The sequence below is a fragment of the Scomber japonicus genome, chromosome 5 (genome assembly GCF_027409825.1).
Source record: "Scomber japonicus isolate fScoJap1 chromosome 5, fScoJap1.pri, whole genome shotgun sequence".
In the NCBI taxonomy this organism is placed as follows: Eukaryota; Metazoa; Chordata; class Actinopteri; order Scombriformes; family Scombridae; genus Scomber; species Scomber japonicus.
Genome location: NC_070582.1, coordinates 2,809,872 through 2,822,281, shown reverse-complemented (window position 1 = coordinate 2,822,281; position 12,410 = coordinate 2,809,872). Strand labels below are relative to the sequence as shown.

Genomic DNA, 12,410 nt, shown 5'->3' with positions numbered 1-12,410 from the left:
GAAGAAGGATCCTTCCTTCTTCCTCCCTTCCATCCTTCAATGTTAAAGTCCGTGTAAAGTAAGAATAAATATGTGTTCTGAGTTTGACATACCACAGAAAAGTGTGTTGTTAACCACCCTGCCAAATTTGAATGATTAAAAAAAATCGCCAAATATATGAAATTAGACTTCAAAGTTGTGTAAAAATCAGCCTCTTTCTCTGCTCCCAAACACTGTGGGCGTGGCCTCCGAGTCCGCTGAAGCCCCGCCCCCTACCAAGTGTCACCTGTCAATCAAAGTCACCCTCTACCAGAAACATGGACGCTACATCTGAGAGTTTTCTGCTGCTAACTCAGCTGCTAGCTCGGCGGCTAACTCGGCTAACTGGCTAACTGTAGTAGTAGTAGGCCCCGTTTATACGTACGGTTATTTTTGAAAACAGAGACATTAACCATCGTTTGCACCCTCCGTTTAGACGCAAATGGAGAATTCGCCCCTGAAAACGAAGCTTTTTAAAAACTCCGGCCAGAGTGGACATTTTGGAAAACTCTGTTTGCACGTTTGCACGTAAACAGAGAAAAACAGAGATTTGGGGAGTCGACGGCAGATTGTGAGACGGAAACTGCTCCTGGGCTCGTAGTAGTAGTAGTGCTAACTCAGCTAACTGGCTAACTGTAGACTGTAGTAGTAGTAGTAGTGTGCTCTGAATGTATTTCTACCTCTACAGCAGCAGGGGCGGGTTTATACTAATGCAGCAGTGACTGTATGTAAGTTAGTGTTTGAATTAAGACTATGTCCAAACCATAGACTGTATAAAAGAAATGGACGTAACATCCGTGACGTCACCCATTGGTTTGTGGACTGCTGCTCGGAAGCCAATAGTTTCTAATCTAGGCAGCGCCATCTTGAAAATTTCAGGTGCATGCTGGGAAAAATAAAAACATGGATTCTACTTATATGGGCATGAGGTGGAGTCATGGGCGGAGCGGGGAGGTTGCTATGGTTACGAGGGCTGGATCTGGAGGACATTGGTCAATCAACCTGTCAATCAGGACGTAGCCACGCCCTAATGCATACCCTGCTTTATCGTCACATATAAAATCAGGGAGGCCAAAATGTCCCAAATGAACATCATACTGCATTGAAGAAGGCTTTAAACTAGCGATTGAGACCATAAACACATTTTGAAAACGTTTACTGAGGTTAGAAATCAAGTGAGAAGTTGGTGAATTCTCCATTGACTTGTATAGAGACATAGTGAACTAGTTAACCCGATAAAGTGTAAACAGAGCTGAAATGACTGCTGTGAAAGGGACATTTTAAAACATAACAGGTTTAATGTAAAGTTATTGTAAGAAGTGATGTGTAGCAGAGAGGAAGTGATGTGTAGCAGAGAGGAAGCGGTTCATAGCTAACGACTAACTAACGTATAGAAAACACTGAGAGGCTGATACACAGTCAGATCTACCTGCAGGGACAGCAAGGGAGTGTGTGTGTGTGTGTGTGTGTGTGTGTGTGTGTGTGTGTGTGTGTTACCTGCAGGGACAGCAGGGGAGTGTGTGTGTGTGTGTGTGTGTGTGTTACCTGCAGGGACAGCAGGGGAGTGTGTTTGTGTGTGTGTGTGTGTGTGTGTGTGTGTGTGTGTGTGTGTGTGTGTGTGTGTGTGTGTTTGGTCTGTTTTAAAGGGCGCGTGTGTGATGCTGTAAGATCACAGAGTGAAACCAAAGATGCTTTAAAAGACTCAGCATGATGACAGTGTGTGTGTGTGTGTGTGTGTGTGTGTGTGTCTATCTGTGTGTGTGTGTGTGTATGTGTGTCTATCTCTGTGTGTGTGTGTGTGTGTGAAGAATATTATTGTGTCTTTTAAAATAAAACTTTGTTGTATCTTTGTCCAAGTTGGGGTGTGTGTGTGTGTGTGTGTTTGTGTGTGTGTGTTGCAGGGAGGTGTGTGTGTGTGTGTGTCTCGTGTCGTCCTCCCTGTAAACCTACTTTGAAGACGAGCTGTTTAAAAGCACAGAGTCTCTCTCTCTCTCTCTCTCTCTCTCTCTCTTCTCTCTCTCTCTCTCTCTCTCTCTCTCTCTCTCTCTCTCTCTCTCTCTCTCTCTCTCTCTCTCTCTCTCTCTCTTTCTCTCTCTCTCGCTCTCTCTTGCCCATGATTCCTGTGTCCTATCATTCCTTCCTATCTGTCTGATCATGGTGGAAATAGAAAAAAAAAATTGAGCAGAGACACATCATCTATCTTTGGGTTTCACCTCCCTCTTTTTGGTCCATGGATTGTAGGATTTATATCTGATTGGTTTATTTAAAGTCGTGGCTCATAGGATAAATTAGCTTCAGGCTGCATTTGGTCCAAACCTGCTGCTGGTGGAAGAGTCTCACAGTGAGATCCAAAGCTTTCATCTCAGACAGTATAAAGAGACACAATCTTCATACATCAGGAGCAATTTTGGGGTTCAAGGTCTCGCACTTGTGAACAGAAGCAGTCAGAGATCAAACCATCAACTCTACAATTAACCGCTCGAACCTTTCAACAACCGAGCAACAGCTGTCCCCTCACAGCACGGGTCACTGAAATATCAACTATCTAAACTTTAACCCTTTAACAGGCAGCGTGCAGCAGGAGATACAGACTCTTCCTTCTCTCCTTACTTTCCTCCATGGTTTCCTTCCTTCCTTCCACCCTACCTTCTCTCCTTACTTTAACCCTTTAACAGGCAGCGTGCAGCAGGAGATACAGACTCTTCCTTCTCTCCTTACTTTCCTCCATGGTTTCCTTCCTTCCTTCCACCCTTCCTTCTCTCCTTTCTTTCCTCCATGGTTTCCTTCCTTCCTTCCACCCTTCCTTCTCTCCTTACTTTCCTCCATGGTTTCCTTCCTTCTTTCCACCCTTCCTTCTCTCCTTACTTTCCTCCATGGTTTCCTTCCTTCTTTCCACCCTTCCTTCTCTCCTTACTTTCCTCCATGGTTTCCTTCTTTCCTTCCTTCCACCCTTCCTTCTCTCCTTACTTTCCTCCATGGTTTCCTTCCTTCTTTCCACCCTTCCTTCTCTCCTTACTTTCCTCCATGGTTTCCTTCCTTCCTTCCACCCTTCCTTCTCTCCTTACTTTCCTCCATGGTTTCCTTCCTTCCTTCCACCCTTCCTTCTCTCCTTACTTTTCTCCATGGTTTCCTTCCTTCTTTCCACCCTTCCTTCTCTCCTTACTTTCCTCCATGGTTTCCTTCCTTCCTTCCTTCCACCCTTCCACCCTTCCTTCTCTCCTTACTTTCCTCCATGGTTTCCTTCCTTCCTTCCACCCTTCCTTCTCTCCTTACTTTCCTTCATGGTTTCCTTCCTTCCTTCCACCCTTCCTTCTCTCCTTACTTTCCTCCATGGTTTCTTTCCTTCCTTCCACCCTTCCTTCTCTCCTTACTTTCCTTCATGGTTTCCTTCCTTCCTTCCACCCTTCCTTCTCTCCTTACTTTCCTCCATGGTTTCCTTCTTTCCTTCCTTCCACCCTTCCTTCCACCCTTCCTCCATGGTTTCCTTCCTTCCTTCCACCCTTCCTTCTCTCCTTTCTTTCTTTCCTCCATGGTTTCTTTCCTTCCTTCCACCCTTCCTTCTCTCCTTTCTTTCCTCCATGGTTTCCTTCCTTCTTTCCACCCTTCCTTCTCTCCTTACTTTCCTCCATGGTTTCCTTCCACCCTTCCACCCTTCCTTCTCTCCTTACTTTCCTCCATGGTTTCCTTCCTTCCTTCCTTCCTTCCTTCCACCCTTCCACCCTTCCTTCTCTCCTTACTTTCCTCCATGGTTTCCTTCCTTCCTTCCACCCTTCCTTCTCTCCTTACTTTCCTCCATGGTTTCCTTCCTTCCTTCCACCCTTCCTTCTCTCCTTACTTTCCTTCATGGTTTCCTTCCTTCCTTCCTTCCTTCCTTCCTTCCACCCTTCTACCTTTCCTTCTGTCCTTACTTTCCTCCATGGTTTCCTTCCTTCCTTCCACCCTTCCTCCATGGTTTCCTTCCTTCCTTCCTTCCTTCCTTCCACCCTTCCACCCTTCCTTCTCTCCTTACTTTCCTCCATGGGGGCATGATTGGTTAAGGTGGTTGTTTAAACAGACAGGAGTGGAAAATTAGATGTAAAAAATCCTTACTAGTTATGTCATTTGCACCTAAAGTAAGGAAGGAAGGAAGGAAGGAAGGAAGAAAGGAGGGAAAGGAGGGAAGAAAGAAGGAAAGGAGGGAGGAAGGAAGGAAGGAAGGAAGGAAAGATGGAAGGAAAGGAGGGAGGAAGGAAGGGAAGGAAGGGAGGAAGAAGGAAGGAAAGGAGGAAGAAGGAAGAAAAGGAAGGAGGGAGGAAGGAAGGTAGGAATGAAAGGAGGGAAGAAGGAAGGAAAGGAAGGAGGGAGGAAGGAAAGGAAGGAGGGAAGAAAGGAGGAAGAAGGAAGAAAAGGAGGGGGAAGGAAGGAAAGGAAGGAGGGAGGAAGGAAGGGAAGGAGGATAGAAGAAAGGAAGGAAGGAAGGGTTGAAAAAAAAGGAAGGAAGTAAGGGAGGAAAGAAGGAACAGTCAATTTGACCCGGGAGGACGACAGGAAGGTTGAAGAGTCTGTATCTCCTGGTGCACGTTGTCTGTTTAAGGGTTAAATATCAACTATCTATACTTTAAAAAAACATCATATTTAAGAGTAGTGGATGTCTGTCAGTCTGTGTGTGTGTGTGTGTGTGTGTGTCTGTGTGTGTGTGTGTGTGTGTGTGTGATGAGTTTAACACACAGGTAGCAGTAAACACACTCTGCTGGTCGTGTGTTAAACAGCAGTTAACGTCGTGATGAGCAGAGAGCAGATCACAGTAATCCTTCACAGACTAATGAGACTCACATTACACTGCACGTACCTCTGTGTCTGTCTGTGTGTGTGTGTGTGTGTGTGTGTGTGTGTGTGTGTGTGTGTGTGTGTGTGTGTGTGTGTGTGTGTGTGTGTGTGTGTGTGTGTGTGTGTGTGTGTGTGGTCATGAAGTGGCCGGCCTCTCTGTGTGGTCCGTCACCCTTTAACCTGCAGGCCTGAGGAGCCTCCACACACACACACACACACACACACACACACACACACACACTGAGTCAACACACTCAGAGCTTCACTGCTGCTGCTGCTCTTCACACTTTAAAACACAACAACCACGTTTTCACCTTTCAGCTCGCGGTCATCACACACACACACACACACACACACACACACACACACACACACACTACTGGAATGTAAAAGTACTCTATTACAAGTAAAAGTCCTGCATGAAAAATCATATTACAGTAAAAGTACTGCAGTATTATAGTGATGTAGTATGCAGTATTACAGTAAAAATACTGCAGTATTATAGTGATGTAGTATGCAGTATTACAGTAAAAGTACTGCAGTATTATAGTGATGTAGTATGCAGTATTACAGTAAAAGTACTGCAGTATTATAGTGATGTAGTATGCAGTATTACAGTAAAAGTACTGCAGTATTATAGTGATGTAGTATGCAGTATTACAGTAAAGTACTGCAGTATTATGAGTGATGTAGTATGCAGTATTATAGTAAAAGTACTGCAGTATTATAGTGATGTAGTATGCAGTATTACAGTAAAAGTACTGCAGTATTATAGTGATGTAGTATGCAGTATTACAGTAAAAGTACTGCAGTATTATAGTGATGTAGTATGCAGTATTACAGTAAAAGTACTGCAGTATTATGAGTGATGTAGTATGCAGTATTACAGTAAAAGTACTGCAGTATTATAGTGATGTAGTATGCAGTATTACAGTAACAGTACTGCAGTATTATAGTGATGTAGTATGCAGTATTACAGTAAAAGTACTGCAGTATTATGAGTGATGTAGTATGCAGTATTACAGTAAAAGTACTGCAGTATTATAGTGATGTAGTATGCAGTATTACAGTAAAAGTACTGCAGTATTATAGTGATGTAGTATGCAGTATTACAGTAAAAGTACTGCAGTATTATAGTTAGTATGCAGTATTACAGTAAAAGTACTGCAGTATTATAGTGATGTAGTATGCAGTATTACAGCAAAAGTATTGCAGTATTATAGTGATGTAGTATGCAGTATTACAGTAAAAGTACTGCAGTATTATGAGTGATGTAGTATGCAGTATTACAGTAAAAGTACTGCAGTATTATAGTGATGTAGTATGCAGTATTACAGTAAAAGTACTGCAGTATTATAGTGATGTAGTATGCAGTATTACAGTAAAGTACTGCAGTATTATGAGTGATGTAGTATGCAGTATTATAGTAAAAGTACTGCAGTATTATAGTGATGTAGTATGCAGTATTACAGTAAAAGTACTGCAGTATTATAGTGATGTAGTATGCAGTATTACAGTAAAAGTACTGCAGTATTATAGTGATGTAGTATGCAGTATTACAGTAAAAGTACTGCAGTATTATGAGTGATGTAGTATGCAGTATTACAGTAAAAGTACTGCAGTATTATAGTGATGTAGTATGCAGTATTACAGTAACAGTACTGCAGTATTATAGTGATGTAGTATGCAGTATTACAGTAAAAGTACTGCAGTATTATGAGTGATGTAGTATGCAGTATTACAGTAAAAGTACTGCAGTATTATAGTGATGTAGTATGCAGTATTACAGTAAAAGTACTGCAGTATTATAGTGATGTAGTATGCAGTATTACAGTAAAAGTACTGCAGTATTATAGTTAGTATGCAGTATTACAGTAAAAGTACTGCAGTATTATAGTGATGTAGTATGCAGTATTACAGCAAAAGTATTGCAGTATTATAGTGATGTAGTATGCAGTATTACAGTAAAAGTACTGCAGTATTATGAGTGATGTAGTATGCAGTATTACAGTAAAAGTACTGCAGTATTATAGTGATGTAGTATGCAGTATTACAGTAAAGTACTGCAGTATTATGAGTGATGTAGTATGCAGTATTATAGTAAAAGTACTGCAGTATTATAGTGATGTAGTATGCAGTATTACAGTAAAAGTACTGCAGTATTATAGTGATGTAGTATGCAGTATTACAGTAAAAGTACTGCAGTATTATAGTGATGTAGTATGCAGTATTACAGTAAAAGTACTGCAGTATTATGAGTGATGTAGTATGCAGTATTACAGTAAAAGTACTGCAGTATTATAGTGATGTAGTATGCAGTATTACAGTAACAGTACTGCAGTATTATAGTGATGTAGTATGCAGTATTACAGTAAAAGTACTGCAGTATTATGAGTGATGTAGTATGCAGTATTACAGTAAAAGTACTGCAGTATTATAGTGATGTAGTATGCAGTATTACAGTAAAAGTACTGCAGTATTATAGTGATGTAGTATGCAGTATTACAGTAAAAGTACTGCAGTATTATAGTTAGTATGCAGTATTACAGTAAAAGTACTGCAGTATTATAGTGATGTAGTATGCAGTATTACAGCAAAAGTATTGCAGTATTATAGTGATGTAGTATGCAGTATTACAGTAAAAGTACTGCAGTATTATGAGTGATGTAGTATGCAGTATTACAGTAAAAGTACTGCAGTATTATAGTGATGTAGTATGCAGTATTACAGTAAAAGTACTGCAGTATTATAGTGATGTAGTATGCAGTATTACAGTAAAGTACTGCAGTATTATGAGTGATGTAGTATGCAGTATTATAGTAAAAGTACTGCAGTATTATAGTGATGTAGTATGCAGTATTACAGTAAAAGTACTGCAGTATTATAGTGATGTAGTATGCAGTATTACAGTAAAAGTACTGCAGTATTATAGTGATGTAGTATGCAGTATTACAGTAAAAGTACTGCAGTATTATGAGTGATGTAGTATGCAGTATTACAGTAAAAGTACTGCAGTATTATAGTGATGTAGTATGCAGTATTACAGTAACAGTACTGCAGTATTATAGTGATGTAGTATGCAGTATTACAGTAAAAGTACTGCAGTATTATGAGTGATGTAGTATGCAGTATTACAGTAAAAGTACTGCAGTATTATAGTGATGTAGTATGCAGTATTACAGTAAAAGTACTGCAGTATTATAGTGATGTAGTATGCAGTATTACAGTAAAAGTACTGCAGTATTATAGTTAGTATGCAGTATTACAGTAAAAGTACTGCAGTATTATAGTGATGTAGTATGCAGTATTACAGCAAAAGTATTGCAGTATTATAGTGATGTAGTATGCAGTATTACAGTAAAAGTACTGCAGTATTATGAGTGATGTAGTATGCAGTATTACAGTAAAAGTACTGCAGTATTATAGTGATGTAGTATGCAGTATTACAGTAAAAGTACTGCAGTATTATGAGTGATGTAGTATGCAGTATTACAGTAAAAGTACTGCAGTATTATGAGTGATGTAGTATGCAGTATTACAGTAAAAGTACTGCAGTATTATGAGTGATGTAGTATGCAGTATTACAGTAAAAGTACTGCAGTATTATAGTGATGTAGTATGCAGTATTACAGTAAAAGTAGTGATATATTATTATATATGACATCATTAGATTATTAATAGTGAAGCATCAGTGTTAGAGCAGCATGTTACTGATGTAGCTGCTGGAGGTGGAGCTAGTTTACACTACTTTATATACAGTTAGCTAGTTTACACTACTTTATATACAGTTAGCTAGTTTATACTACTTTATATACAGTTAGCTAGTTTATACTACTTTATATACAGTTAGCTAGTTTATACTACTTTATATACAGTTAGCTAGTTTACACTACTTTATATACAGTTAGCTAGTTTATACTACTTTATATACAGTTAGCTAGTTTACACTACTTTATATACAGTTAGCTAGTTTATACTACTTTATATACAGTTAGCTAGTTTATACTACTTTATATACAGTTAGCTAGTTTATACTACTTTATATACAGTTAGCTAGTTTATACTACTTTATATACAGTTAGCTAGTTTATACTACTTTATATACAGTTAGCTAGTTTATACTACTTTATATACAGTTAGCTAGTTTACACTACTTTATATACAGTTAGCTAGTTTATACTACTTTATATACAGTTAGCTAGTTTACACTACTTTATATACAGTTAGCTAGTTTATACTACTTTATATACAGTTAGCTAGTTTACGCTACTTTATATACAGTTAGCTAGTTTATACTACTTTATATACAGTTAGCTAGTTTATATACTTTATATACAGTTAGCTAGTTTACGCTACTTTATATACAGTTAGCTAGTTTACACTACTTTATACACAGTTAGCTAGTTTATACTACTTTATATACAGTTAGCTAGTTTACACTACTTTATATACAGTTAGCTAGTTTATACTACTTTATATACAGTTAGCTAGTTTACGCTACTTTATATACAGTTAGCTAGTTTATACTACTTTATATACAGTTAGCTAGTTTATACTACTTTATATACAGTTAGCTAGTTTATATACTTTATATACAGTTAGCTAGTTTACGCTACTTTATATACAGTTAGCTAGTTTACACTACTTTATACACAGTTAGCTAGTTTACACTACTTTATATACAGTTAGCTAGTTTAGCTGCAGGCTAATTGTACTAAAGAATGATTGATTATGGATAGTTGAGACTCTTGTTAGCTGTAGCTCTGTTTGTGTCCCTTCAGCTGGTTTCATGGTGTCCAGTTTGGTGGCAGGTCAGGTTTGGTCCCTGCCCCCCCCCCACCCCCCCCCTCCTCCAGCTCGGCCCTGCAGGACTCCAGCAGACCTCAGCTAAGATCACAGCAGCTCCGTGTTTACCTTCAGCACCGGGCGTTTGATTCCCTGCGTCCCCCTCTGGAGTCCAGCTGAGCTCCCGTAGAAAGGGGGGGGGGGGTTTGGGGTTGGGGGGTCCGGGGTTGGGTGTCCGGTGGCTCTGACAGGGCCAGCAGCTGATACACAGCCTCAGATCCAGGACCGGTCTCTCTCTCTGTGTGTAGATGTCAGACCCTAACGATGGCTCAGAGGTGTCCTCTCCGTCCTGGTGGTCCACACACACTCTGCTACATTCTTGTCCGGTGCAAATGGTGAAGTACCCGTCGACCATCAACGCCTCCGCCGGACCATTTGATGAGCCGAGCGTCGACAGTTGGACCAAACTAAACATTCCTGAAGTGGTTAGAAAAAGTCTTCAGACACAAGACGACGACGTTAACACAATCGATACGAACAATCCTTTGATCCCAAATCCCAAAATATCCTTCCTTCCTTCCTTCCTTCTTTCCTTCCTTCCTTTCTTTCCTCCCTGCCTTCTTTCTTCCCTTCCTCTTTTCCTTTCTCCCCCCCTCGTTCCTTATTTCCTCCGTCCTTCCTTTCCTTCCTTCCATCTGTCCTTCCTCCCTCCCTCCTTCTCTCCTCCCTTCCTTCTTTCCTTCCTCCGTCCTTCCTTCCTTCCTTCCATCTGTCCTTCCTCCCTCCCTCCTTCTCTCCTCCCTTCCTTCTTTCCTTCCTCCGTCCTTCCTTCCTTCCTTCTTTCTTCCCTTCCTTCCTCCCTCCCTCCTTCTCTCCTCCCTTCCTTCTTTCCCTCCTCCGGCCCCCTTCCGTCCTTCTTTCTTCCCTTCCTTCCTCCCTCCTCTCTTTCTTTCCTCCCCCCTACTTTCCTTCTTTAGTTCTTTCCTCCATCCTTCCTTCCTTTCCTTCCTCCCTCTCCTTCCTTCCATCCTTCCTTCTTTCCTTCCTTCCTTTCTTCTTCCCTCCCTCCCTCCTTCCTTCCTCCCTGCCTTGTTCCTTATTTCCTCCGTCCTTCCTTCCTTTCCTTCCTTCCATCTGTCCTTCCTCCCTCCCTCCTTCTCTCCTCCCTTCCTTCTTTCCTTCCTCCATCCTTCCTTTCCTTCCTTCCATCTGTCCTTCCTCCCTCACTCCTTCCCTCCTCCCTTCCTTCTTTCCTTCCTCCGTCCTTCCTTCCTTCCATCTGTCCTTCCTCCCTCCCTCCTTCTCTCCTCCCTTCCTTCTTTCCCTCCTCCGTCCCCCTTCCTTCCTCTCTTTCTTCCCTTCCTTCCTCCCTCCTCTCTTTCTTTCCTCCCCCCTACTTTCCTTCCTTAGTTCTTTCCTCCATCCGTCCTTCCTTTCCTTCCCCTCCCTCCCTCCCTCCTTCCTTCCTCCCTCCTTCATTCCTTCCTTCCTCCCTCCTTTCCATCCTGACTCGAGGACAACAGGAGGGTTATATAAAGATACATCAGACTTTAATACTTAGTGAGTAGACCAGTTCATTGTTGGTTTGGATCCAAACATGAAGGTTTATTGAGGTTAATCCTTTTTATATGACAGCGATGTGTCCCTCCTTCTTTCCTTCCTCCCTCCCTTCCTTCCTTCCTTTCTCCCTCCCTCCTTCTACATGAAGGTTTATTGAGGTTAATCCTTTTTATATGACAGCGATGTGTTATAAATGCTATTTGTATGCAGTGATATTTATATGATGATTTAATAGAAGTGACTTTATGTGACTTTTATGATACACACACTATATTTATAATCAGTTTATTGTTGGTTTGGATCCAAAATATGAGATTTATTGACAAGATTTAGCCTTTAACCCTCCTGTTGTCCTCGAGTCAAGGGAGGAAGGAAGGAAGGAAGAAGGAAGGAAGGAAGGATGGAAGGAGGGAGGGAAGGGAGGGAGGAAAGAAGGAAGGAAGGAGGGAAGGAAAGAAAGACAGAAGAGAGGAAGAAGGAAGGAAGGATGGAAGGGAAGGAAGGAAGGAAGGGAGGAAGGATGGAAGGGAGGGAAGGGAGGGAGGGAGGAAAGAAGGAAGGAAGGAAGGAGGGAAGGAAAGAAAGACAGAAGGAAGGAAAGAAGGACAGAAGGAAGGAAGGAAGGAAGTAAAGAAGGAAGGAAGGAAACAAGGAACAGTCAAAACAGACGGGGTCAATTTGACCCGGGAGGACGACAGGAAGGTTAATAAAACTGTATAATACATTTAATCTACTCTCAGTGTTATATAATAAACAGCTGATATTGTGTGTATATCTTACGTGTGTGTGTGTGTGTGTGTGTGTGTGTGTATTAGACTGTGAGTTGGTCTCATACTGTAGGAAACACTGCGTCTCTGAATTGCTGCAATCAGGATTCATCTCACCTCCGAACCTCCGAAACCTCCCAGGCTGCTTCCTGTTTGACACTTAGAGACGTTACCATGGTTACTTCCATCCACACGTCACTCACACAGGAGCAGAGCTGGATGTCATCTTCATCATAACACACACACACACACACACACACACACACACACACACATAAAAATATTAAACTAAACTTAAACTTAAACTCAACCAAACTGCTGATTATCCAGCTAATGATTAAAACCTTATCCTGTAAATGTGCAATAAAACTAAATTCATGATTATTGATTATTGATAATATAGTGCAGAGGAGTCAAACTCGTTTTCATTCAAGGGCCACATACAGACCAATCTGATCTCATGTGGGCCGGATC

The 12,410-nt window shown here is 41.1% G+C and overlaps 1 protein-coding gene across 1 annotated transcript in view; it reads right to left on the bottom strand.

Moving 5' to 3' along the window:
• LOC128358992 (voltage-dependent calcium channel subunit alpha-2/delta-4-like) overlaps positions 1-12,112 on the bottom strand; it is a 99,716-nt gene extending 87,604 nt beyond the window's left edge. Inside the window, exons 1-2 of the mRNA XM_053319397.1 lie at positions 12,054-12,112; positions 9,707-10,106 (exon numbers count right to left, since the gene is read on the bottom strand). Coding sequence (XP_053175372.1) covers positions 9,707-10,106; positions 12,054-12,112 — 459 coding nt within the window. The remainder of the gene's footprint in view (positions 1-9,706; positions 10,107-12,053) is intronic.
• Between the last annotated feature and the right edge of the window lie 298 nt (positions 12,113-12,410).